Here is a 27907-nt window from a genome sequence, read left to right on the forward strand (position 1 = left end):
CCACCCCCCCCCCCCCAGGGGAAAGAGGCAGCGGACAGGACAGCAGACCCTCGGGCACTGCAAAGTTCTGCTACAGAAAGCCCCAGAGCTCTGAAATCGTAGGTAGAGGCTGTAACCCAGAGAAGAGGAGGTGAGGGGGCAGCCGTGAAACACAGCCCTCTGCGAGGCATCTGACAATGAACGGCGTTGAGTTTAGACAGCAGGGAGAGAGGCGAACAGAGGGGAGGCCGCTGAAGAGAGAGTCTGGGAACTGGAAGGCAGCCCTGCGAACGGACACCCATGCAGCTGCTCATAGACCAGAGGGTCGGAGCGAGCAGGGGGAGGAGAGGCTCGAGGCCTGGATGCGGGGCCAGAGAACTCTTTCAGAAAGGACTGCTGTCCTGCTGGTGCCGGAGCTGACCGCCCTCAGGCCACCCCTTGGGGGACCCCTCAAGCACGTCCTCCGGAAGGGGCGCCCAGCATTCCGGGTGCCTCCGCTGTTCTCCACGTTCCAGGAGGCACTCAATATCTCTGAGCCACAGCCTCACGTGTGCATTTCCTTCCCTTCCCCCAGTTTGGGAAGCTGTGCCCAAAGAGCATTTCCCAAGCTTAAAATGTTAAGGAAAGTTCGAGGTGCCTGGCTGGTGCCCTCAGTTCAACGTCCGACTCTTGGATTCGGCTCACTTCATGATCTCGGGGTCGTGAGATCGAGCAGAGGGCTCTGAGCTCAGCTTGAGATCCTCTCTCTCCCTCTCCTCTGCCCCCCCCCAACCAGGTACATAAATAAATAAATCTTTAAAATGCTAAGGAAAGTTCTGGGTATCAGGAAACCCGTGGGCTAGTGGGCTCTTCCCGGGGGGGCCAGTAAGGGCTCAGAGGTCACCGAGGTCCCCCAACCACCCCACACCTTCTCACGCACGCTGGGATTGCTCCCAGAGCACTACAGTGTGAGGCAGCGTCACAGGGGAGCCAGCTCCACAGCCTCACCCACGGCCTCTGACCTCCGCTCTGGACGTGTTGCCCTGGTGACGCTCATACCCCGGGCGGAGCTCTGTGGAGACGCGCTTTAATATCATCTCGGCACGGGGCGCCTGGGTGGCTCAGTCGGCGAAGCATCTATCTGCCTTCAGCTCAGGTCATGATCTCAGGGTCCTGGGATCAAGCCCCGAGTCAGGCTCCCTGATCAGTGCAGAGTCTGCTTCTCCCTCTGCCTCTGCCCCTCCCTCCCTCGAAAAAATAAATGAAATCTTTAAAAATAAATTATCTTTATATAAAAATCTTTAAAAAAATATTATCTGGACATAAAACCACTGTCCTCTTCCAAGTTCACATATTTTTGGAGAAATAGGTGATGACTTTTCTTAACCAGATTATTTCATTTGCAAATAAATAGTGTATAATTACCATTAACCTAATTCTTCTGTTTACTGTCCAATACTTATTCTACTTTACAAGCACACAGTGGCAGAGCCGGGCCATGACATCAGCCGATCCCTGCTCAGCGCCCCAACTCCTTCGCCCCTGAGATACAAGCAGGCTGAGGAGCAGGGATCAGGGGCCTTCGCTCCAAGAGGAGGTAAGGCCTAAAGAGGTGAAGTGGTCTGCGCACGGCGACAGGCGCTGGCAGGGAGGAGGCGGGGAGGCGCCCTGCAGGGAGCATGGGGCACGGAGGGCTTCGCCAGCGGCCGGTGCTCAGCGCTCGGCGAGGGGGGTGAGGAGGCACAGGCAGACAACCTGTCAACAACGGGGAGGTGGAAAAGACGGGGAACCCCCAAATCATTGCTATTTGCCTCAGGATCAACGACAAGTCTGATTCTGACCCAAGTTACCGTTTTAAAGCCTGGTTTGCAATTTTTTTTTTTTTTAGCATAGCCCGGCTGACGGGGGGGAAGCCGTCCAAAATGGTAAAGCTTCAGAAACCCCCCCCAGATCCTTCCCATGGAGCGCCCCCCAAGAGGGGACGCCTGCCGCTCAGGGTGACTTACAGTCAGGCATTCCCCAGGTTTCCGCACACTGCGGCCACTGGGCCACTACAAACATTCTGATGAATTACAGCGGAGCACCCCTGACGCTTACTCTGCTACCCGGGCCAATCGGGATCAGTAGCTCGTTCCCACCAGTCTGTCCTCGTGGGCTCCTCCTGCATCCCCACAGCTCCGTGGTCCACTTACAGAAGCAGGAGAACCGTTAAACAAGCTGCCGGGGGAAAGGTCCCGGCACGTTAGCATCTCTCCATGCCCAACGGGACGAGAGTGTTCTAGACCGTATGCCTGCGGGACTGGGGTTGGTTTGAAAGACACACAGTAGTTCAGACGCAGCACAGTTTAAGTTCAAACGGTCTCCATTCCTCGGCTCAGCCTTTCAACCTGACAGTTGAGTGGAAATCAGACTCATTCCCAGCAGGAAATCGGGACCACACACATTCCACGGATTGTTTATTTTGAATTAATGGTGTGAAAATTTCAGATCATTAATATGAACGGAAGTACATGACGAATCTAGCCTTTATCAAATAGGCTGACACTGTTTGTAACATTGGACAAGAGCAAGGATTAAACTGTATCGTCACCAAATGACTCTGATATATGGTAATATATAATAATGCCAATTTTCAATTTTGAGCCTCTGACGAAATCTCCAATCTTGGACATAAAAAGTATTAATCAGTCATAACTGAGTCCAAAATAAGAGACCAAAGGCTGTCAGTTACCCAAATGCATCAAATGTTCTGAATACAAAGAGAATATAAATAACCCGAGTGATGAAAAACCGTAAGAACTTCACACTTCCTGTTTGTATCTAATATGTACTTATTTGACTTTTTAAAAACCTCATCACAGGGGCGCCTGGGCGGCTCAGTCGGTTAAGTGCCTGCCTTTCGCTCAGGTCAAGATCCCGGGGTCGTGGGATCGGCACTCAGCGGACAGCCTGCTTCTCCTTCTCCCACGCACGCTCTCTCTCAAATAAAATCTTTAAAAAAATTTTTAAAATAATGAAAACTTGATCATTTAAGTTTAAAGTGACTCCTCGCTGGACCAAGTGCAGAAGAAAGCAGGTCCGTGTGGGGCCTGCTGGGTGGCTGGGCCCTGACTTGGGCTCCGTGGGCCCAGGGGTCTTCACGCCCAGCCATGACCCCCACGGGAGTTGTCAAATCAATGCAGGGGCCACGGGCCGCATTTGTCAACAACGAATTAAGACGGATAGAAGACCGTGAAAGGCAAACACCAAGTACTTCCGGGATCCATGCCGCGCTCAAGGCAGCACACACATCCCCCGTGGAGAGCAGTCCCAGGGCTCTGAGAGCCGCTGCGGGAAGGTCCAGCCCCTCCTGTGCCCTCAGCCTGGAGCACCCCTCACCACCCCCCGCCCCTGCTCCCACCTGTGGCCGCACCCGGCCAGCCCCCTTACCTGGCTGCGGTGTCAGCCCTGCCCCCTTGGGGAAGCCTTCCTTGCCAGGCCCCTGAGGCAGGCCCACCACAGCCTTGATGTCTGCCCTTGCTGGTCGCCTCCCAGGTCCCTCGGAGGCGGGACACAGGAGTGACCTCCCACAGAACTCCCAGAGGCCAGGCGAGAGGGCTGTGCTCGGCGCCCGTCCCCACGCTGGATGCCACAGTGTTTTATCCCACTCCTGTCTCTCTCCGTGGCCACGCACATGAGCCACGAGCACACACGCCCCCCACTATGCTTTCCAGCAGGTCCAAGCACAGCGACGCCCGGCTCCCATGGGAGACATAAGGCTCCCACGGACGCAGGGAAGAGGCGCATATTTCTAAGGTTCAAGCCATGATGTTCCTAATAAAGCCTTTCTGTGATCGGGAAACACGGACGACATGGGGCGATGACACGGGGCGAAGGCACCCTGGGTGTGTTCACGGCTGCATGATGCGGGGGAGGGTGGAGCCATCATAGCAGAGCACACGGTGTGTGCAGCCTGAGGGGGAGGCGATGGCGCAATCGAGGGCCTTCAGTCAGATACGGGCAGAGCCCAAGCTCGGAATCCAACCTGGGCTTCTCTCTCTAAAATGCATGTGCGTGTGCGTGTATGCGCCTGCATCCCAAAGACCTCTTCATTCTTTAATAAGATCAGAAGAGACCCAAGCAGGCCAAACCCACAATGACAGCATTTTCCCAAGAGTTCGACAGTGAACGGTCCTGTCATGCACACGGGCTCCACACGAACGCCAGGCACTCAGTGTGAACATCTGACTCCACCCAAAAATCCTCTGACTTGGACATAAAGGTTGCAAATCCCATTTCCTAACCGGCTGGCCCAGTTCAAGAAAGACACGGGGTGGGAAGTAGCAGAAGGTCTGGGATGACGCCCACGACTTCGCATCCCAACAGGACAGCAGTGCCCACCAGTGACGTGAAGGTAAGCACGGCCTCCCTGGAACGCTCCGTGCGGGAGGCGGTAATGCGTCCAGCTCTCAGACGGACGCTGCTGCGGAGGAGCTCCTTCTGCAGGAATGGGACCTGCAGGGACTCGCAGGAGGGCAGAATCCAAGCCCCAGTCTCGTGTGAAGTGGAAGCCCAGCCCCAGGGATGCACTTTCTCGTAAAGGCCGAGATGTGTTGGTAGTTTGAAAACCTTCGCCCAGCAGAGCTGAGCCTCAAGCTGGAGCCCTCCATCCTCCCCTGGCCGGCTCCACCGGCTCCCAGCAGCCGCTGAGCTCCAGCAATTGCCCTGTGGGTCAGGGGGCGTGGCCTCCACCCTCAGGGTCAGGCTGGGCTGGGGGAGATCCAGCTGAGATTGCTTCCAGGCATCAATGCCTCCTGCACTCGCGGGATGCCTGCAACAAAGCCGCACACCCAGACCGGGCAGCTCCGCCCCCAGGTGCTTCCGCTGGGTGCTGGAGATGAATCCAAAAATGTCAGATCCCTGCTGTCTGGGCAAGTCAGGTGCCATGGGAGAGGATGGCGCTGAGAAGGGCACACGAAGGTGTCCCTGCAGGGTGTCGCTGGACATGGGCTGATGCAGGGAAGAGTGAGCAGCACCCAGGGCTGCAGGCAAGACAGCAAGGTGGGGGCGAGGAAGGAAGAATGCAGGGACAGACTGGGAGGGCCGAGCCCACGGGCCTACCGACACGGAGGGCTCAAGGGATGGCCTGAGTGAGGGGCAGGGGAGACCGAGGGAGAAGCCCAAGTCCGACTTGGCCACTATTCCCACCCACCTCCTGCATGTCCAGAGGGAGCAGGGAGTGGACACGGACCTGCTGCCGGGTCTGGAGCCAGGGGTCCCCGCTGCAGAAGCAGGCTGGAGAAGGCAGCCTCTAGGTGACAGCTCCGAGGCACCTGGAGGACAGAAGCCAGGGAGGGATCCCGAGGGAATGGGGCCTCCAGGAAAGCTGGTCAAACGCTGGGACACCCAGATAAATCCTGCTGTTTTAGGAGATCTGGCCTTTCTTTCGTGGGACGATGACAAGCACCCCCAGACAAGTTGTTCTGGGACAGAAGGCGAGAAGGGACGGTGCACGGGATCAGGGAAAGGAACCCGTGTGCTGACTGGGACTGGGGGAGCAGAAGACAGGACCATCTTCAGCGAATATCTCGGATGGAGAGCTGCGGGTGCAAGGTGGCCCACTTCCTACTAAAAGAAAGGGGAAGACGTGCGGACAGAAACTGAAGTCTCCCGCAAATAGACAAGGAGGTCTGATACAGACAGCCAGGAGCAGAGCCTGAGAGAAGAATGTGTCTGTGTAACCAGTGCATTAAGTGGGGTGAAGGCAGCTCACCCCGACAGATGCGAGCCCCCTCCCACACTGGTTTTAGGGTCGAAAGCTCTCTGGGGCAGAGTACGCACTGACTGACGGACAGCCAGTCACTCAGGCCCAGCCCAGGCAGAGACCAGCCCGCCAGACACAGGCCCTCGGCCCTCCACCCCAGCTCTGCTCGGCACTGTGGGAGCCCCGCGAGTGGGACAGGCCGATAGGAGAGGTGGGCAGTGAAGAGAAGTCCGTTCATCTGAGCTAAAAAAAGAGAAACTCAGCCAAATGCAGAACTCTGTGCAGCCCGCCCCGCTCATCCCAGAGGTTCGGAGCCAGCCGGGCGGGAGGCGGCCTGGCACATCGGCCCACAGAAGGGCATGCCTAACACGCTCTCTCCCATCCCACAGCAGCCTGGCAGCCGGGCAGCCCACGCGGCCTCCCCTGGGGACACCTAACCCCGCTCTCAGCTCCCCCCACCCACCCCCGTGGGCCCGTGACTGGAGCCACAGCTGGCCCTGCCCGGCTCTGCCTTCTTCCCCTTCCCGCCTGCGCTTAGCCAGGTGCAAGCCTGGCCGGTCCTCCTCACCGCCACCACTCTGTCTTCCTCGAGCCTCTCTGGGGCTTTCTGTGCAACCTGCTCGCCCTCTGCACGCCCCAGACCAGGCACCCCGGGCACGGCTGCCTCCACCGCTCATCCCGCACTGCCTAGAACAGAACACACCACTGTGTCCTTCTAGTGCTGCCCTTCTTATTTTCAAATCCTACCCAGAGCTCCAGTGCACGAGGAGGTCAAAGCCCCTTGGTCCCTGGAAAGTTCTTTCCCTCACACACTAGCAGCCTGAAGGCAGCTGCCCAGGGAAGACAGACCTCAAAAGGCATCTGTGACATGAGATGTGCTTCCAAGCCCCTGAACGACCAAACTCTGCCAAGCGTGCGGCCCAGCAGGCTCCGTGGTTTACGACCAGGCAGGGAGGGACAAAACCCGGGAGTGACTAACGTCCGTGGGCAGCCCTGCCTGCCTCGGGAGGGCCTGGCCTGGCAGGCGTTGAGCAGGACAGTGGGAGGTGGGGCGGGGGCCGCTGCAGCCCCGGGCCTCTCACCTGCCGGCCGCGGCCACAGCGCCGGACGGGAGGCCCAGCCCCCCAAGTGGGTCCATGGGTGCTTGCCGCAGCTTGCTTCTTGTGACAATTCCTATTCCTTTTGGGCTGCGGGTTTTTGTGTCCCCCACACAGCACCTCAGCAGCCCCTGCGGCCGACACCCACCCTGATGGGGTCTGAGGATGACGGACTGCTTCGTTCTGACAAAGGGGCACATCTGCGTGTCCCAAGTCTACTTCCGCTCAACTTCACTTCTTAAAAGATGGAGAAACTGTGATCTGTTCATTTGGCCAGGGAGAGCCTGGCACTTTTTCTGGGCCAGCAACCACCGGCTGTCCTTTGTGCTCCTGAAGTGACTGTGGGAAAGAGCTCCTATGAAGGCGGGAGGGCTCTCTGCCTCAAGATAAAAGGCGCTTGCGAGAAACACAGCCTTTCACGGGGTTGACTGAGCACACACACGCACCGCGGATAGCGGCCTAGCCCCCTGGGGCACCCCCACTTTCACACCAACAGGCGGAGGCTCACAGGGAGAAGCGCTTGGCCTAGGATGGCAGAGCCCGTGAGGCGCGGAGCCACCTTCCCACACGGGCCCCCCAGTCTTCCTCCCCTCGCACCATGTGCCTGTGGGGTTAGCCCCCCACGAGGACCCTCTTCCTGCCCGTTTTCCCACGGGCCCCCTTGGAGCTCGGCAGAGCTGCACGCAGTACCCACCTCTCATCCCAGGACCTTCCGGTACCGCCTGGACCCCAGAGGGGAGGGAGCGGCTCCCGTACCACGGCTTAGCACGACCATACCCTCAGATTGTCACACACCCATGCCAACAACTTATTTGCCAGTTTGAGCATTTGCAACAATTCCAAAAGGGACCCAAATCATTTATACAGGCAAGTACAAAGGCAGATTTTTAGTGACCTTTTTTTTTTTTTACTACTCAGAATAAAAACCAACATTTTCTAAAACTTGCCTTTACATACCATTGGACTGAATATGCAGCCTACACATCTGCACAAATGACTAACCGGTTAATTGGTCCACGAAGGACACAATATATCCAAAATTCACTTTGCCATCCAGGACCAGGAGTGGGGTCTACGGGGACACGAGGCAGCCGGAGGCAGCGGAGGCAGGCACGCCCGTAAACATCAAAGCCTCCTCTCCACCCTCCCGTGTGAGCGTCAGTAGCACCTGGGCTTTTCAAAGTACAGCCTATTTTTAAAATACATTAAAATCTGCACTCACTGCATAAGGATAATTCTTCACCTCTCCAACTGACCTATTCCTATTTTCCATGTAAAGGGAAGGAGGCAGCTCCCTCCCCTCCACCTCACATCCGAACCCCTCACTTCTGAACTGACCCCTGCAGCCCCCGGAGGCTCCAGTTAGACATCAGGAAAACATCAAGATAAAACAACTCTCAGAAAAGAATGAATTTAAAACCGGTAACTCCGTAATTAGTGACAATCTTCTGCTTCATACATGTACACAGGCACAACAGGAAAATAAACATTCTTTTTAAAATCTCAAACCTTTTTAAAGAAAGCTTCATAGTAAGTCCAACTTTATATAAAAGCTCGGATAATAATCCCTATGCCGGGAGTTCCCTATGTACGTGTACAAAGCAGAATCAACTCATTATGTTTTAAAATATTAGATATAAAATGGTGATTTCAAGAGTAAGATAGATTTTAATAATTCAGTTGAAGTTTAAGAATTCAACACAATGAGCTCACTTGTCTTTAAAATCTGCTAGCATTACTGCCGTTTGGAGAGAAGGATGCTCTCCGTAGGGGCAAGGCAAGCAGCTGGGAGCCTGGGGGAGGGGGGGCTGGCCCGGCCCAGTGGGGCCCACCCGCCCTGCCCAGCCTCACCCCAGGGGCCTATGGTCCCAGAGCCCCGCGCGAGTACTAGAGCTCCGTGATGCAGACACGGACAGCAGTGTTTTCAAAGTTGACACCTACAATCTAGCATTCACCGGCCAGTTTAAAAACAAAGCAGTCATGGAGATGCCAAGTTTTCTTACAAAAAAATCCATTAAATGACAAGAAACAGCTGGAATAACTTACCTGCTGATCATTTAACATGTGCATTTCCTTTGACAGCCCTTTTCCCAAATTCATCTTAAGACAAGAACACTTCCGACCCACAACAGGCGCGGATCTACTCTATACCATTTGACGCGGCAGCATGCCTGTGCACGTCAGGGAAGTTTAAAGACATTTCAGATGAAGTTCCACTCTGCTCCCTTCGTAACCCATGGCAACAGGACACTGCAGGAAGCTGTGGTTTGCCAGGGATTCAGACTCGATCTCAATTGTCTCATGTACAAAAAAAAAAAAAAAAAAAGCCGTTTACATAAGTCGCGCTGTGAGATCATTTTTCAAGTATTTCCTCTACCAAATCAGAAGAATAAAACTTCAGCTGATAGGGGTAATTCTCAGTCAGTACAACAGCTGCAGAGAATTTGTTTTTTTAGCAGCGTGGCGCAGTTCACAGCCTTAATTACAGTTGCTGACGATTCTATTATAAGCCTCCATATGCACGAGTTTATGTGATGCCAACCTGCGGATTCGGTCGTATTCCTAACACCCGTCTCACGCATCTATCTCTGTCCCATGATCTGCCTCGTCTGCCTTCCGACGCCTGGTACAAGCTGAGAGTGAGGGAACCGCGGCAGATCCTGGTGGACAGAGGAAGAAGAAACTCTAGACTGAGTCTAGAACCTACGTGTCACTGCAAAATGACCTGTTAACTTTCTGGAGACTCAAGGGCAGGCCGCTCACCCCAAAGGGCTTCTTTGCACCATGCTGTGCATGTCAAGGTCTCATCTGCACGGCTCCAGGGCTCAGCCCCGCCTGGAGAGTTAGGTTGCTGCAGACCTCGGGAAGCCTCCTGTCCGGGGCTGCAAACGCAACGCCCACAGGGTCAAGAGACTGGGGGGATGGCCCTCGGGCTTGTCAGGCCCTCAGCTGACAGCACTGACCATGCTGAGCCCATCCTGACTTTTGCTTTTCCGCAGGAGAAACATGAGCATTCCCGTGAGCATTCAGTGAAGGGAATCTGGGACACGGAGCACAGGACTGGGTTTAATGCAGAAACGTACAGGGCCTACCTGAAAGGTGAAGACCTTACAGACAAAACATGGGCATCAGCTCAAGATGCCTCCGACTGCTTTTCTCAACAGATCCACACACAACCAAAGTATGAACTGACGTCAAGGCAAGAGCGAGGAAGGGGCAGAAGCTGCCATCACCATCCACACCGCCACCACCACCACGCACAGAAGTGCCTGGCCTGACAGCATGGGAGACGCTGGGGGGCGAGCGAGGGAGGGGCCGGAGAGGGAGAGCACAGCCCAGGGCTGGGGGATAGGCCTGGGAACACAGGGAAACTGCAAGGAAGGCTAGGACCAGGTAAGAGAGGTGGGGATGAGAGCAGCAGCCTACAGCATGGGCCCCTGGCAGGTGGGGAGCGATGCACCAGGTCCCCCCACCGCCCCCCCTGCCCCCTGCGCCGGGCAGGGGTGATGAAACAGGCCTCAGGCCGGAGAGCTCCTTCCAACCCTCCTGGGCATCCAGGGCTCCCGTGGTTGACCCGCCAGGCCTGGAGGGGCCTAGAGCCCCTGCCCTCACTAGGGCCTCATCTTTAAGTACCATGGCCTACCCACTCCACCTGTTCACCAGGATTCATCTTTCCCAAACAGGACAGTCGGCAGTATGAAGGAAAGTGGGGGCCTCCACTTACAAACAGGCCTCCTGGACACACGAACAAGTCCACCTTTCCCGGGAATAAAGCAAGTCTGGCAGACAAAGCCCGCAAGCCCACCTCCTTCCCCCAGTGGCCGGAAGACAGGGAAGCGGCAGGCAGGGTGCTGTGTGGTACCAACCGCAGACTGGCAAGGCTGACCCAGGATCTGGCCAGGCCCAGAGGGCAAACAGATGGGACACACGCCACCCTCCCTTCCCCAACCCTGACACTCACCAGCCCCCCTGCCCAACTTCACCCTCCAACGCACACGCACACGCACACACCCACACACACCTTCAAAGGACACATTCTGGCAGGTTTTCGTGGGTGCATCAAACCCGTGACTCTGTGACCCTGGTTACTTTCCATACCAATTTCCGAGGGGCCTACACTAAGCCACCAGCCCCAAAGGCCTGCCAGACCCCAGAGCCACCAGGGACCATGAACGGAACGGGACTGCAGGCTAGGAGGGCCACGCCCACAGGGCGCCCCGTGGGACCTCAGGCCTGGACCTCGAGAAAAGCCGGCACCCAGGCGCTGAGCCGTCCACACTACCACTCAGGGGCCAAGCTTGTTTTTATTTGAATCACTTCAGACAGAAATGCCTGCACCCCAGCAGAGGAAGTGCAATTTCCTCTTGTCTGTGTGGTCTGTCTCGTGTGGCCCGGACGGCGGCCTGCCCCCACCCGGCTCCACGCGCTGCTGTCTCTCTGAGTCCTTGTGTCCTTTTGGGGCTTTCTGTGTCTCCCCCCGGCTGTCGGCCTGCTCTTCTCTGCTGTCTGTAGGGTGAGGAGAGGGAAGGGATGGGGGCACAAATCTGCTGACAGACCCCCTACGCCGGATGGCACCCTCGGCTCCCAGCGCGGCTCACCTGCAGGGGAAGCAGGGATTCCCAGTCCGTCCAAGTGTCCCAGAGTCCCAGGAGCTGCTGAGGGCCAGCGTTCAGGACACCAGACACACTCACCATCACATCCTCCCTATTCTGACGGGTATGCTGGCTCAGGGCCAGCTGGGGACCGAGTTCAGACCTGGGCCCACAGAGACCGGCCCTAGTAAGAGCAAGTGAGGGTTTGGGTGTAAGAGACTCTGGCGGGGGTGGTGGGGCGGGTGGTGCTGCACAGGCTCGGCCTCAGCAGGGCAGGGAGCCGCGCAGAGGGGCAGCGGGGAGAGTGCCAGCTCAGCAGGGGGGTGGGGGGTCCTCGGCCCCCAACTCCAGGCCTGCCTGACCATGTGAGCTACCTAGCAGAAGAGCTAGGGGCCTTCGATGGGGAGCTCTGGCCCAGGAAACTGGACAACAGGAAGTAGGTACCAAGCACGCAGTGGTGCGTCACCCGGCTGGAGAGAGCCCAGAGGCCCTCTGCTCCCTCAGGGGTCTGTCCTGGGCTGGGAATCCAGTGTAAGCACCTGGGAATGGCAGCAGAGGCCCTGTGGGACTGGGTCAGAGCTGCTCAGGGAGCAGTCAGGGGGAGAGGCCAGCCAGAGCATGCAGATGAGAAGGGAGCAGAGGGCATTCCAGTGCGAACACAGGCAGGCCAGGCAGAGAGAACCCTTTGTGGCCACCTAGAAAATCCTGGTGAGGGGGCCTACCGAAGAGCCCCCGCCCCCGCCCTATTCTGGTCCTCCTGGCAGCAGCCTCCCGCCCCCCCAGGCACCTCTCATGGGTTCCTGCCCTGGTCCCGACAGGACTTCCCAGGTCTTCTGGAACACACACACTCTACCAAGGTCCAGCGTGGCAGAGGGAGAGGAACAGGGGGAGCAGCCCAACCTCAGGGTTGCAGGCACTCCAGCCACCCCCAGGGCTGGGTGGTTGGAAGGAAATGCATGACCTCAGCGCCCTCTGCTGTCCAGACCCCAAACTGCCAGTCCCTGCTAACCACACCTGGGCGGTCTCCCCAGCCAACTTCCTCCTAGCACAGGGCTCTAGACCCCTCGACAGGGAGGACCGGACGGGGCGGGGGAGGGGGGGGGAATGGGCACTGGGAGAGCCAGGAGGAGCAATGGGGTGCTCCCCATGGGATGCCGATTACAGCCAGAGAGGCAGCAGGGCAGGTGGGCCTGGCACTCACCAGAAGGCCCATCTGGAAAGGGAGGAGAGGCTGAAGGAGCCCACAGTCTGGAGAACAGCCAGGTCGTTTCCCCCTCGCAGGGCCACAGCAAGCCCAGGGACGGTGGATTTCACTAGGGTCAGCACACTTGCTTTGAGAAGGGCCAAGAGGAAACACTCTCAGGTCTGTGGGTCACAGTCCTACCACCCAACTCTGCCCCTGCGACAACAGCACAGACATGGGAATGGTGTGACTGTGTGACTATAAAATGGTATTCGCATGATAAGCCTCTGGCCTGCAGGCCACTGTGTGCAGACTCTGGCCCTAACCACCGCCTCTCTGCCCAGCCCCAGATCCCCCAGCTCTCTCCTGGGCTCCAGCTCCAGGGCTCCTGCTGGCTCTCCCACCCCTCCTGTTCTGTCTGACGGTGGTGCTCCCCCCATCATTCAGAAACTCCAGAGCTCCTGCTGAGCCTCCCGACACCCCGGGAGCTCGTGTAGGCAGGGAGTGCATCTGGAGAGCTTGCACAGTGGCTTCCAGCAAGGTCTGGGCCCTGCCCCTCCTGCTCTGCCCCTGCGTCTGCCACAGGGCCTTCCCCATAGCCCCACTGGCCCAGGCGACAAATACACACCCCGAGTTCTCCGCACTCAACACAAGAACATCACTCTCTCCCTCAGTTCCCTCCTGTCAATTTACCCAAAAGCCTCCCTTAGAATAAGACCCCAGGTCTCAGCCTGGCCCTCCCTGCCTTCCGGCCCCAAGACCTTCACGTCCTGGCCCCTCGCATCGAGGGCTCGACATGAACACTCCCTCCTCAGAGGGGCCCATCTCTGGCCACAGACCTATCCCGGCTCCCCACTGCCATCCCCCTGCCACAAATGTGCTACAGCCTGCCATGCCTCCTTCCAGGATATCCCCAGTACCACAGGCCTCCCACCTGTGTCCCCAGGCCCAGGCACCTTTCTTCATCTAGTGACCCTCGACCCCCTCCCTGGGTCCTGGCCAAGCGCCGGGCACCCCCCAGCTCCGTCCAAGAGCCTTCCTGACACACCTGCACCAAATCGGGGCCACTCTTCTCCCTTCCCTTGTGCCCTGGGGGCTCATGGGCCATTTCCTACCCCCACCCGTGAGAGCCGTCACAGCTGTGCTGGACAAGCACCTTTCCAACACCGTCTGCTGACCCCACACGCTCACAGCTGTCGCACAAACAGTCTCACACATTCTGCACCGCATAGGACTTTCTGGCACACTGGTCCAAACAGCTAAGGAGAGAAGCCCCCAGCGACCTGCACTCACCCCACCCCGCTCCCCGCTCCCCTGCTCCTGCTCCCTGCTATGGGGGGGGGGGCAACAGCTGGACAGAGGACCTCTAGAGACCCGGGCCTCCCACGCTGGTCTCGGGAGCACAGCTCCCCTTTATGCCTGTACACGTTCAGCTCAGCACCCCTGCCCCCTGGCCTGTCTCCTGGGCCTTCCGCACCGGCACCCTCTCACAAACATGGAGACCGTGGGTTCACGCCCCGATCTGTGCCCGACGAAACACCTGCGGGGCAGAGATGCCCCTGCGGTCCACGCTGGGCCTACAGGGCTGACCACGTTCTTCCTGACCAGCCTCTCGGGTCACTGCCTCCTGGGCGACCGACTGCCACGGTCATGACCAAAAGGGGCACCTTTTGAAAACACACTAAAACTCACCTCTGACGTTTCTACAGCAAATGTCTCATTCTCTGACCCCACCCACAAGGCCCCGGCCCAGTTCCCGCCATCTGTCAGCAGCTCATCTCCTGCTCTGAGGGCAGGCCCCTCCATCCCTGCCTCCACACACCCCTGCTCCTGTCCCGTCTTCCTCTCTCGGGCTCCCCGGCAGAACCCCAGCGGTCAGCAGGGCTGCGAGGCTCGGCTGAGCACGTTTTCTGGAAGCTGGAACACAAATTCAGAAAGGAGCACACAGTGCGCACGTGCGGTTCAGAGAGTCATACGAGTGCAGCCCCTGGAGCCCCTCCCAGGCTGTAACGAAAGGCCACGTTCAGGCCTCTCTCCACGGTTCTACACTGAACACAGAACCGCACGCCGTGGCTCAGTCTGGCCTCTTTTCTGATGTACGGAAATGGAATCTTGGGTGTCTGCCTTCTTTCTGGGACATTCACCCGTGCTCCCGAGGCAGCCACAGAGCATCCCGCTGCATGAAGAAATCACAGCTGACCTGTCCTTCCCACGGAGGGCGGACCGGCAGGCAGCCTCCGCTCCGGCACTGCAGGACTGGTGCTGCAACGACCTCTCGCCGCATGTCCCCCCGCGCACTTGACGTCTACTTCGGATGGAGCAGAGCTGCAGATCGCAGGGCGCGTGTGCCCCACACACCCAGCCACGCCGCCATGCAACACTGCGGTCCTCACTCCAGCTGGCCCGGCGTGCCAACCCCACCATGGCTGTCATGACACCTCCCTGATGACGAACGGGCTGGATGCCACCCGGGTGTCATCTTTTCATAAAATGCCCACCTGAGTCTCTTGTCCACTTTTCTCTGGCAGGCATCCTTAGATGGACGGGCCAAGGGGGCCACCACCACCCACCCTGCCATCCCCGTGTTCTAGCAATGGTGTGTTTGCATGAAAGAAGGGTCCTGACATTCACCAAGTCGGGGCATCAGCCTTTGCCTTTATGCTTCATGTCATGTTGGGTTTAAAGTCTTCTCCGCCCCCACACCACGAAGCTGCGTGGCTGCCTTACCCTCTGCTGACTCTCCTGCGCTCCCTTCACACTACATCTGCACCACAGCTGGGTCTAGCTGTGTTTGGACGGCGTGCGGAGGATGGACTTTCTTTCCTTCTTCCTTTCTTTCTTTCAATCTTTCTTTCTTTCTTTCTTCCTTTCTTTCTTGTTTCTTTCTTTCTTTCTTTCCTTCCTTCTCTTCTTCCCACATGGATGTCTCCTTATTCCAGCACCACTGAAAAGACCATACTCAGCCCTGCTTTGCACACAGCCCACGTATGCAGGCACTGGGTCTATTTCTGTGCATGCTCTTCTAGTCCACTGTCTGTCTGTCCATCCGCGTGCCAACACTTACACACTCTTGAATTGCTCTCACTTTGTAATAAGTTTTGGTAGCAAATAGCAGAAGTCCTCTTACCTATTCTTCACGAATATCCTGGCTACTCTTGGCCTTTTGCATTTCTATGCCAACTTTGGAATCATCTTCTTAAGTTCAACAAAATACCTGTCGGGATTTTGATTAAAATTGCACTGAATCTGTATGTTATTTTCTAACTACACCCACAGCTGACTGCTGTATGTAGATGGAATACCCAGCACTTGGCAAGCAGTCATTAATTTTAATAATGACTCTATAGATTCTTCTAGATTTCTGACATCTTAATATCATGTGAGAATAAGAACATTTTCACCTTATTTTGTGGTTTTAAAATTTCTATTGTTTTTACTTCCTTAGTATGGTGAGACTGGCAATAAACATTTGAACAGAATGGTAACAGCGTACGTCTTCCTCTTGCTTGTGACCTCAAAGGGAAAAGCTTAGGTATGCTGCAATCTCAGGGTTTTTGTATCCTTGTCAGATTAAGGAAGTTCCCTTTAATTCCTATTTTGTTAAGTTCTGTTTTGCTTCGTTTTTGTATTTACCATGAATGAATTTTCTGGCTTTTACCAAATGCTTTTCCTGCTTCTGTTGAGATGACAGACGATTTTTCTACTTTGCTCTGTTCATGTGTTCCGTCATATTGACTTTCAGGTGTGAAAGAATCACATCCCTGGAATGAAGATGCCCTGCTGGGCTGCACCTCTGTCAGAGCGGGATGTCCTGCCACCTGTGCTCTCCGCTGGCAGCCCTGCCCCCCCCCCCTTCTCAGGGACTCATCCGCTTTCAGTGCTACGGTTTTGGAGGCCTGATAAAATGATCTGGGAAGGAAGCTCTCTTCATGGATTCTTCCGCTGGTTCATCGGTTAACCTTCTGTTTCATTAATTTCTGCCTCTGCGCCCCTCACTGCCCAGCCTCTACTTCCTCTGGGTCGGTCTCACTGCTCTCTCTCTAGCCTCGAGACCACCGTCCACGTTCCGCCCCCTCAGGCCTGCGCCAAGGCACGGTGAGCGCCCCCTGGCACCAGGGCAGCTGTGTGCCACGGTTCAGATGCACGCGTTTCAGCGTCATCCCGATCTGCTCCGGCCTCCGCACTCATTCTCCTTTCAACTCCGGAGAGCTTGGTGGATCGCGTAGCCACAGGCGCGCGGCACAGCCCCCCTCGCCGCGGGATTCCAGCCGACCTGGCTGTGGCAGCGGACCAACTCTGGGGACAGTCCTCCGCAGCTGCTGAGACTTGCTTTCTGGTCCAGCACGTGGTCAACGTCCGTACACATTCCCCGAGGGAGTGGAGAGAAGGCGCTCATCGGGGCGGTGCCACGTGTGGTCCAGGAGGCCACACTGGGAGTCGCGCTGCTCGGATCCTCTCTCTTACGGACCTTGTCTGCTCAATCTGCCAGTCACGAGGCAGGGAGTGTTTACGATCTCCCGCTACATCCATTAGTCCACTACTATTCCTGTTTCTATCCATTTTTGCTTTAGATATGTTGGACCACACTACTAAATGCATACCAGATTCAGAATTGCAACTTCTTATTGCCTCTTATCTTGTGAAGGCTCCCTTTTCACCTTTAGAAGGCTTCGTGTCCGAAAGCCAACTCTGACATCAACACAGCTATGCCACCACTCTTTTTCTTCTTAAAGATTTTATTTGTTTGGGGGGGAGGGGCAGAGGGAGAAGCAGGCTCCCCACGGAGCAGGGAGCCGGACAGTCCTGACCTCAGCCCAAGGCAGACGCCTCACCACCTGTGCCCCCCAGAAGCCCCGCCACCATTCTTCTGATTAGCGTTGCATGGTGGGTCCTTTCCCGTTCTTTCACCGGCTTCCTGCGTCCTCGAGTTTTACACACGTCTCTAGTAAGAGTATCATCAGATTTTTCATGCGGTCTGACAATCTTTTCTTTTTAATTGGAATATTGAATTCATTTAAAATCGATGTACTTACTGACGTATCCGGACCTAACCCAGCACTCTAGGAACGCCGCCTCTCGTCGCAGCCTCCTGTCATCTCGCCTCTCAACTTTCTCACCTTCTTTTGAGATGACTGTTTTTTATAACTGCATTTTCCCCTCTTGCAACCTAAAATGACTCAGTATTTTACCGTCTCAGGTTACCCTGGGGATCACAGCAAGCATCCTCACATTATAAGAATCAAGGAGGTACCGGCACCTCTACCCTCGTCCTCACTGAGGTAAGCGCCCGAGCCTGGCGCCGCATGGACCCTCTCCCGGGAATCACACTACCGCTGTGTTGTCAGGTAAACTGATGAATTTTTTAAACAAACAAAACATTGTTATTCTTGTTTTATACACTCACCAATCATTAGGATTGACCCACACGTTTACCATTTTATACGGTCCTCCTCATTGTCCCCAGGCTTAAATAGCTCTCCATCTGAATTTACCTCCAGGGGACACAATCCAAGACACTAGTGTCCCAAGGGGCCCCGGGAAGCGGACTCGAGACTGGACTCAGGCCGAGGAGCCGGGCTGGTGGTGGTCGAGGGGACGCAGAGGCCCCTGGCCGGGTGCAACGTGGAGAGAATGTTCCTAAGGGGCCCAGGATGATTAAGCACCAATTGAAGGCTGACATGAAAGCTGGTGCCTCTGGGGAGGGGACCATACATGGCAGTGAAGACCAAGAGTTTGGGGACAGTCTCAGAGACTGCCTAGGACAGCTGCTAAAGAGTAACAAAGGGAAGGACAGACAGACAATGTGTTCGACGAGCTGCCCTAGAAAGAGGCTTACCGGTGACGAGGGCTCACGGAAGTTATGTGTAACTTCTACAGTTTGAAATCCTCAGACAGAAAAAAAATAACAAGGATTCAATCTTATGTCTCTAACATACCATTTAAACAAAAGCGAGAGGTCCCAATTGAAAAAAGGGGGGGACACCTGGGTGGCTCAGTCGTTATGTGTCTGCCTTCGAATCAGGTCATGATCCCAGGGTCCTGGGATCGAGCCCCGCATCAGGTTCCTTGCTCTGCAGGGAGCCTGCTTCTCCCTCTCCCTCTGCTGCTCCCCCACTGTGCGTGCTCTCTCTCAAATAAATTAATAAATAAAATCTTAAACAAAAAAAAGTGAGAGGTCCCAGACGTGGCAGAAAGACCACAGCTTTGCAGCCTGGCATGGCCTGGAAAATGCTGTTGGACCTGCACCTCAGTTCTGCCATCTGTACAACAGAGACCATGACAAGCTCCTTGCGGAGCTGATCTGAAGACCAGAGAGAAAAGACACGAGCCGCCCAGCCAGCCCTCAGTCAAGAGCACAGACCACGGCGCCCATGTGGGCAGCGTGGCGTGGGAAGCCCCGGCACTTCCTCGTGGGCGAGGAGAAGTGAGCAACAACCACAGCGGCTTGCAAGGGCTGGGCCACGTCAGAGACACGGAGCTCTGACCACAGGCTGCCACCGCGAGCCCGGCTGCTGCTACCTCGTCACCGCGTGGCGCCTCAGACCCCTTCCACGACCCTTCCAGAAACATGCAGACACAACACCTGGCAAGCTGCCTAAGCCGAGAACACGGCCTTAGTCGAGACCCCCTTCCGGGGGGAGCAGGAGCGCTCTGGGGCCCCCCAGCCGGCCTGGGCACAGGCGTGGGCGGCACGCACACCTCTGCTTCTTCCACGAGAGCTCGGGCGCTGACCGCTGCTGACCGAACACGGCACGCTGGCCTGACCCGCCCCCCAGTTACCAAGAGACCCTGGGCGAGGGGTCCCACCACCAGCCCCCCTCCTGCCCCGGGACCTGCCCTCCAACTCTGACAAACTCCACATCCAGCCTCAAAGACGATGAGGTTTCAAAGGCCCCTTCCGCCTCTCACAGTCAATGATTCCAGTCTCACCTGAAAACACAAATTCATCTGCTCTTTGAAGCAAGAAACTACCAAAGTCAGTTTCACGTTATCGTTATTCAGGCTGTAAGATATTATCTCATTTAGAGTTAGTGTTTAAAATAGACCCAAACAGGTATTCGCACAACCGTGTTCACAGCAGAATTCTGCACGGCAGCCAAAAGCTGGGAGCACCCGAAGCATCCACTGTCAGATGGACAGATGGACACAATGTGGACAAAATGGAGAAAACGGAAGGACGTTCTGACACCTCCCACACTGCGGAGGACCCTGGAGGACACCGTGCTCGGTGAGATGTGCCAGACACAAGAGCACAAATCCCGTACGGCTGCCCTTAGAGAAGGGTCTTCGTCAAAACCGCGGAGACAGAAGGGTGGCGGTGGGCGCCAGGGACTAGGGGACGAGGAGTCTGTGTCTCATGGGGACAGTTTCCGTATTCCCAGAGGAAGAGTGCTGGAGACGGAGGGTGGGGACAGCTGCGCGACACTGTGAATGTGCGTAATGCCACTGACCTGGGCGTTTAAGAGCGGGGAATCTCATGCTAGAGCAGTTTACTGTAATTAAGTGTATGTGTATAACGGCACCCTCAGCAAAGGCGGAAATAAGCCGCAAGGATTTTTTCAAAATATTTATTTGACAAAGGACCCATATCCACAATAATATACAAAGAAGTACTACAAAAACATTTTTTTAAAAAAAGACAAGGATATGCACGGGCTGCTCATTCGGAACAGCGAGAATCTGACTGGCCAGAGAGCCTGCGACGGGCCGCTCGGCCTGGCTCTTCATCAGTGAAATGCGAAGTAAGCCAAGACGCCTTCCACTGAAACAGAAAAATTCCAGCCTGACGGCTCTCGGTGCCGGAGAGGCGGGGTGACCAGAGCCTGCGTGGGAGCGGCCACTGAGAGCAGCGACTGTCACCCAGCACTCCCCAGCTGGGGCCCCCCACCCCCACCACGTGCTCAAGGGGGCCCGTGCAGAGGAGAGGGTTTCCCGCCTCCCACCGGCTGTCCGGCGACCGCAGAATGGGCGGAAGGCCAGCACGTTTGCAGCAGGGCGCCACGTGACAAGTAACACGCGGGACTAAGGCCACGAGGGTCCGTGTGGAAAGCGTCAGCAGCGTGTGAAAGGCGGCAGAGTAAGACTGTGTGAAGTACACACGATGAGCCACAGGAGGGTCAGGGGTTGCCAAGGGTTCAGGGGACAAGGGAGGGTGACCAGGCAGAGCGCAGGGTTGTCAGGGCGGTGAAACCCCGCGTGTGACATTACGCACCCGTCCACGGCCGGCCAATGCACGGCACGGAGAGCGGCCGCTCACGCGCACCGTGAGCCCCACAACACGTCCACACTGGCTCGTTCAGTGCCCCGCGCCAGCACGAGCCGGGAGCGCACAGGGCTCGGGCCTCCTGCTGCACCTCTCTGTGGCCTACGACCAACCGCTCTAAGTCAAGTCTGTTCACTTTTGTAAGGACTGTGGGTAGAAGCAAAGAACGCTACCTGGGAATCAATACCCCATCTTTGAAGAAGGGGCCGTGAGAGGCCCTCCCTCAGAATTCCTGTGAGGGCTGAACCCAGCTCACATCTGCAAAGTGTTTCGAGCCACACTGGCCACACAGAAGACAGCGCAAGAGCCACGTGCGCTCAGCAGCCACGCGCGGGGGCAGGAAAGGCCTGGATGTGCAGTCGGAGCTCCCCCCACGGTTACCGAGGGAGAGGGAGGGAGGGGAGTAGGATCGGGGTGGGATTCGGAGAGATTCAGATGTATCTGCACAACTGATGTTCGTGTCAGCGTAAGAAACCTGATGAGGAAAAGAGAACAACTGAACTCAAATACCTCAAGGTCATCAAGGGAGCGAGTGATACTACGTCTCTTGGATCTTCCAAACGGTCTCCGGGCAGGCGTGCGCTGAGAAGTCTGCGTGAGTCCGGCTCCCCGCCCAAATTTTGAGCCCTAGACACAAAGAAAAAACACATCACGTTACCTTCTTGGGAAGAGATGCTGAGTTCTGCCAGGCACGCTACCCTGGAGAGGAGAGGGCGCTGGGGAGCAGAGGAGAGCAAGACTGGAGCGTCGCCCAGGGTCAATGTCACGCTCTGCCTGTGTCACCACGATAAACTCCAAAGTTGAAAACAAAAGTCACCCCAGGACCTCCATATATTTGCCTTACCACTGAAGCCCTGTACCCCAAGGACAAACCCCAGCCTCACACCCCATAACCACCCCACAACCACAAGCCAGGGTCCCACCACCCAGCCTCCAAAGGCCACTACCAAGAGCAAATGAAAAAACATGTGAATATTTGGGAAAGGATAAAGTAGGTGGGGAGAAAAATAACTAATAATGTAAAGATTATGCTTTTACATAATTTTGAGGGCGTTTTAGGAAATTAAAGAATCCCTAGACATTCAGCTGGTGTCTGAAGACCAAACCAATTCAGGTGCATGAAATAACTGGCCATTAAAAACATCTTGTTCTTTCTCTGGGAAATGACCAGAATTAATTCCCTGTCATTATGCTGAACACTTCCCCAAATGTGATTTGGGTCCAACAAATAAGGCATCACATTTTAAATATAAAAAGCAGCACAGCTGAAACTCTGATTTCCTGGGTACTTGAAGTCCTGAGTGACCGATTCCAAGCACAAAGTAAGTTCACGTGTTTTCTAAAACCTGTGAGGCTCTCCAACGCGGTCTGCTCTCCTCCCGCCTGAGAGCCCTGGGCGTCCTGCAGAAAGGGCCAGCCTTGCAGCCCTGCCCTGGAGAGTTCTGCGGGCTGGGTCTCAGCGCCCCGCAACCCTCACACACACCCTCGATCCCACTGTCCCTCTCTGTCCCCGGGGCCGCACTCATGCCCAGGCCACGAGGCTGCCTGGGGGAAGAACTCACCCCCGGGACTGCTGTCCCCCGACATTCCTGACACGGACTCGAGGTGCCCTCAGCAACGTGACCGCCTTCCCTTCACTCTCTCTCCCCTGTCCGGGACCTCAGGCCACAGGGGCCTCTGGGGGAGGGGGCAGGGGTGGTCCTGACCCACAGAGCGCAGCCTCTTCTTCCTCCCCCTTCCGGGCCTCCCCCTGGCTTCCCCCCACCCACTGGCTGCTCCCCTCCTTCTCTGCCTCCGTACTCACACCCAGAACCCGACCCCTCACCTCCGCCCCCCCCAGCCATCGGCCTGAACTGAAGCAACGAGCACATTATTTTTAATCCCTCGATTTTTATTAGTAAGTAACATAGGTGCCAAGAGCAACTGCCTCCATTTCCTCTGCTCCGCGTCGCCACGGGGCTGTCCATGTGTTTCCCGAGCGCCATCCACGTGCGCAGACCACGGCACCCAAGAGAAGCCCGAGCCAGGCCTCCGGACCGAGCGGACTCCCGATCTCGCAGGCCACCTGAGGGGCTACCTCAAGATGGCCCAGGGCAGCTGCGGGCTCCTTGAACACTTTACAGTCTGGAAGAAACCTGAGGCCCCTGGAGGCCACACGGCAGACCGCAAGCCCAGCGCAGTGCAGAATACTCCACGCCAGGACCGCCAACAGGAGCAGAGGTGAGGCCGAACGCAGCGGCGGGACAGACGGGCAAGGCCATGCCGCAGACGCCACTGACGGGTACTTCAGCAAAGTCAGCTGAAACAGTGTGCGAGCTGAGGAACAGACAGCCTGTGTGCGGCTGTGAGCGGAAGGCACTGAACCAAGCGAGGAGCAGGAGCACCGACAGCGACAGCGAAAGGGGTGTGGGGGAGGGGGGGAGAAGGAGGGAAAGGGAGAGGGAGAGGAAGTGACGGGGGTAGGGAGGAGAGGGAGGGAGGGGAGCAGAAGGAGGAAGGAACTGTCTCAGGAACGGGGCCATCAGTAGGCTTGAAGAGAAAGGCAGAGACACCCAAGGGTCCCTGTCCCAGGCACACCATTGCCACCACCAGGAGCACAGGGGTCCTCAGGACTGGTAATAAAACATCCCACTAAGCTCATCAAACCCTAATATCCCAACAAGAGTTCAAAGAGGATCCCTGCTAGCAGGTTACCTGTGCAGTGTGCTCCCTGCACACCTGGCCTGGCGGCCCCTGCTCAACGCCCTTCAGAGGCTGCCGCACAGCTGGCGAGGCCCGGCTGCCATCCAGACTCTTCTGGGCACCTGCCTCTCCGCCCTTCAGCCCTCCACCCCAGGCCACCTGTTCAAAGAGGCCACCTCTAACTGTGCTGCCTGAGGGGCTGTCCTGGGGTCCCCCTCCAAGCAGCCTCCCTCCGAGGCTGCGCTCTTTTCCTCCTCACCTGTTAGCACAAACTCCCCCAGGAAGCAGGGCCCTCTGTCTTCTGAACACCTACGGCCCAGCACAGTGCTGGGAGAAAGAGAACAACTCATCCAGGGACCTAAGTGGCCAGCAACAGAGAGCCGGTGGCTCTCGGCCACGGGAAGCCAGGCAACCATCCAAATGTCCTTGCTGCAGCCGAAGTCACACTGTGGGAAATGCTCTTGGCCTGCTCCTAAACCGCAGAAGGCTCCAAACACGCGCAAGATGAACCCTTTGTACGAATCATGTATTTGCCACTCTATTTTTATTTTGGGGGAGGGGGTAACGAGCACATGGCTTTGTGATAAGAACACAGTGTCACTGGGCTGGACTGGCCACGCGGCGCTGGAACACACTGGAACCCCCAGCCGCCAGTGGGAAGGATTGCAGGTGGCTGACACCTGGTCCCACGCGCAGACGCTGTGTGCTTGGACACGTGAAGGGGACCGACAAAGCACGCAGGCTGACAGGAAAAGCCCCTACCAAGAACTCAACCGACCGGGTGGCAGAACCGTTAGCATTTACTCGTGTATTTCCACTGCCCACACCAGCCCGTGAAGGGAAGTTCTCACTGTAACAAACCTCGAAGCCCACCACGGACTCTGCACCCCCGGCACTAAGTAACTCGCTGTCCCCCCACGGCACCAAACAGAGGCGTGATGGCCTGCACGGCAGCCCTCCTCCAGCTTCAACTCCCCACTTGGGCTGCTGACAACGCTGCACACCTGCTGCAGGAGGCCAGGGGCCACGCGGGGCCACACAGTCACGGTCATGCGGCCGCGGCCCAGCGGAGGAACAAACACCGTCTCGCCCCAGCTCCGGGCATGGAGAACACGGCCTGACCACCAGCAGCCACACCAGAGACGAAGCCAGGGCCGAGGCCTGCAGCCAGGCTTCCAGAAGAACCAGAGGGCCCTCTCATGCACTTGGGCCCCGTGTAGGACTTGGCAGAAACAACCCACCAGGCTCCTGTCACCTCAAAGCATGAGCGGGGGGCCCCTCAGGGAGGCTGAGAGGTGTCAGTTCTCTCCAGGGTAGAAACAGAAAGAGGGCAGAACCCCATTGCCCAGGGTGCCAAACTGCCTCGGCCACTAGGCACCGATTAGAACCAGAAACTCCCAAGGCCAAGAGTCTAAACTCTAGACCATCAGCCCCAGTGGGGCCAAGGCTGTGCCTGTCCTGCTCACATTATGCCCCCACCCCTCCCATGGGGCCCAGGACATAGAAGGTGTTCAGTAAGTGCTTCCTGAGCAAACAGACTCTAACAAAGAAGACTGCTTCGTTCAAGAGAGAGACCAGTTCGTCTGAGGGTTTCCCTAAAATGCGGAAATGTAGAAAATTTAAGGGGTAAGACTTGCAGCTGACATACTGCTCCTGGTGTGTGAGGCAGAGTCTCCAGTGGTGTGGGACTGTCGGGAAACTGAGGTGTGGGACCTGGACCCACAGTCTCCCAGTCTTGGACTGGGTGATTAAATTTGAGTGACAGGCAGGGTAAACTCCAGGAGAGATTTACCTCCCCGGGGTAAGTCCTCACTTTTCAGAGGTGAGGCTGGAACACGTCTGGGCAGAACCTGTCAGGCCTCTCCTCCCAGAGACATTTATCTACACTGCAAAGGGTAGGAGGGAAAACCTAGGGTTCTCCCCTCTGTCTCCAAGGAAACTTGCTTAAAGAGCCAGGGTTTCCCTCCCCTCTCAGGAGGAGGAGGGTACAACATATGTATAAGCTCCCTGATTCCTATTTTCGGGGCTCCTTGCCTACAGCATAACCCTGGTGCGCATAGGGGGACAACTGACATGGCTGTCACTGCAATGGCCCAGGGATGAGGACTAAGCACCGGGAACAGTGTGCTTGTTTTAAGTCAGCAACCCAATCTGTCCCTGCTCCAGAGACCTGGCATTTCCAAGCACTGGTCCGAACCAGCCATTCCACTCTGAACAGACCCCGGGAAATCCCTTCACGCGCACAGCCGGAGATGGAGATGTGTGCAGGATGCTCACAAGAGCGGCACTCGCCCGTCCTTCAATGGCTCGGGTGTGTGTGTGTGTGTGTGTGTGTGTGAGAGAGAGAGAGATTGTGAGTGTGTGAGTGTGTGTGAGTGTGAGTGTGAGAGTGTGGGTGAGTGTGGATGAGTGCGTGGGGGGGTGTGTGGGTGTGTGAGAGTGTGTGAGAGAGAGTGTGAGTGAATGTGAGTGAAGGTGTGAGAGTGTGGGTGAGTGTGGATGAGTGCGTGGGGGGGTGTGTGGGTGTGTGAGAGTGTGTGAGAGAGAGTGTGAGTGAATGTGAGTGAAGGTGTGAGAGTGTGGGTGAGTGTGGATGAGTGCGTGGGTGTGAGTGTGTGTGGGTGTGTGAGAGTGTGTGAGAGTGTGTGTGAATGTGAGTGAATGTGTGAGAGTGTGGGTGAGTGTGGATGAGTGCGTGGGTGTGAGTGTGTGTGTGTGAGAGAGTGTGACTGTGAGAGTGTGTGAGTGAATGTGTGAGAGTGTGGGTGAGTGTGGATGAGTGCCTGGGTGTGTGGGTGTAGGTGTGTGTGAGAGTGTGTAAGGGTGTGTGGGTGTGAGAGTGGGTGAGTGTGAGTGTGGGGGTGGGTGTGTTTGTGAGAGAGTGTGTGTTAGAGTGGGTGAGAGAGTGTGTGAGAGAGTGAGTGTGTGTGTGAGTGTGTGCGGCGGTACAGTCACAGAGGAAACGAAAGAGCTGGGGCGGCGGACAGCATGGCGGCTGACTGTGACCGGCTCTGGGCGATGACGAAGCCAGGCGCGGCGGCCGTTACGGAGCCACCTTCACGAAGCCGAGAAGGCCACAGAAGGAAAGAATCCGCTGCTGCTATGGGACCCAAAGGCTCCTGACTCCGCAGGAACACGGCGGCCGCTCAGCCCCAATGCTGTCACTTCACCTGGAAACCACGTGGGCCCACAGCAGGACAGGAAGTAGGGCACTGCCTCTGTCCCGTCGCTCCTCTGCCTCCCCGAGCCCCCCGCCCCAGCACGCGCTCCCACAGAGCACGGAGCCCCCGGGCATGGCTGGCAGCTCCTGCTCCCCAGGGGCCCATGGCGTGAGCGCTGCTGGGCGAGGAGGCCGCCCTGGTGGAGCCGCCAAGGCTTCCTGGGCACCCGGTCCCGCTGAGGCTGATGGCCGGGCGGTGCGCTGTCTGCCTCCTTTCCTTGTGACTGGGGGGGGACAGTGATGAGACCCTGCTCGGCATTGTTTCCACAGGGTAACAGCAAAGCCGCTCTTTGCAGAGGGATTTAAATCACCGGGCCTTCGCCCTGGCCTTTTCAGTATTCTCCAGATGTTTTTTTACGGTCTATTTTAAAACTTCCTCTCATTGTCCTGGGAAAGTGCACAAGAGCTGCGCGTAGAACGCAGTACTCCCGGCGCGACGGGTGGCACAGAAACACAGCCGATGGCTTCCGGTGCTGTGCCTCACTTCTTATTAAAAGAATTAAGAAAAATAATTTTTTTCTCCAAAGGGATTATTTTTAGCAAATAAAATATATTCCTAGTCCCCTAATAAAAAATCAAAGTAACACAAGATAAAACTAAAATGTCCTGGACTGTCCCAGTGTTCCCTTCCCCCCACCACCACTGCGGTAACTAGACTATGAGTGGGGGGGGTGTCCTTCGAATTTGTTCTATATATTTACACCTAAACATATGTACACTTTAAAACATACAGGTTTATTTAAGGAGTGTAGAAACTTTTACACAAAAATGGGATTATATTAAATATGGGTATTTTTGTGACCTTTCTTTCATGTGCCTCAGGGAGCTTTCCACAAGAGTGGTCCCCGGACCCACCGCGCAAGGCAGAGACCGCGCTAACCACTCTCCCCTCTGCCTCCGCCACAGGACTGTGCACCGCGCAGGCGGCCAAGTGGCTAACCACGACACCTGAGGCCTCCCTGCAGTGGGGGCCACCCTGTGACCCACCTGACCTACCTGGCGCGGCAGACACGGGACCACAGCTGGGGACGTGACTCTACCGCCCACTGGAAGGTGGGCGTGATGCTCTCTTGTCCTTCACGTCCAGGTGCAGGCCGCAGGTGGAGGAGGGCAACAGAAGGAACCCAGACCTCCTGAGGGGCAGCCTCCATGCCACCTGGGGGGGGGGG

The 27907-nt window shown here is 56.6% G+C and overlaps 1 protein-coding gene across 2 annotated transcripts in view; it reads right to left on the reverse strand.

Moving 5' to 3' along the window:
* RGS12 (regulator of G protein signaling 12) overlaps positions 1–27907 on the reverse strand; it is a 92374-nt gene that overhangs the window by 55298 nt on the left and 9169 nt on the right. For both annotated transcript variants that reach the window (XM_040625275.1, XM_040625276.1), the window contains exon 2: positions 21347–21463. In XM_040625275.1, the coding sequence (XP_040481209.1) occupies positions 21347–21463 (117 nt within the window). The remainder of the gene's footprint in view (positions 1–21346; positions 21464–27907) is intronic.

The sequence above is a fragment of the Ursus maritimus genome, unplaced genomic scaffold (genome assembly GCF_017311325.1).
Source record: "Ursus maritimus isolate PB19 unplaced genomic scaffold, ASM1731132v1 scaffold_8, whole genome shotgun sequence".
NCBI lineage: Eukaryota > Metazoa > Chordata > Mammalia > Carnivora > Ursidae > Ursus > Ursus maritimus.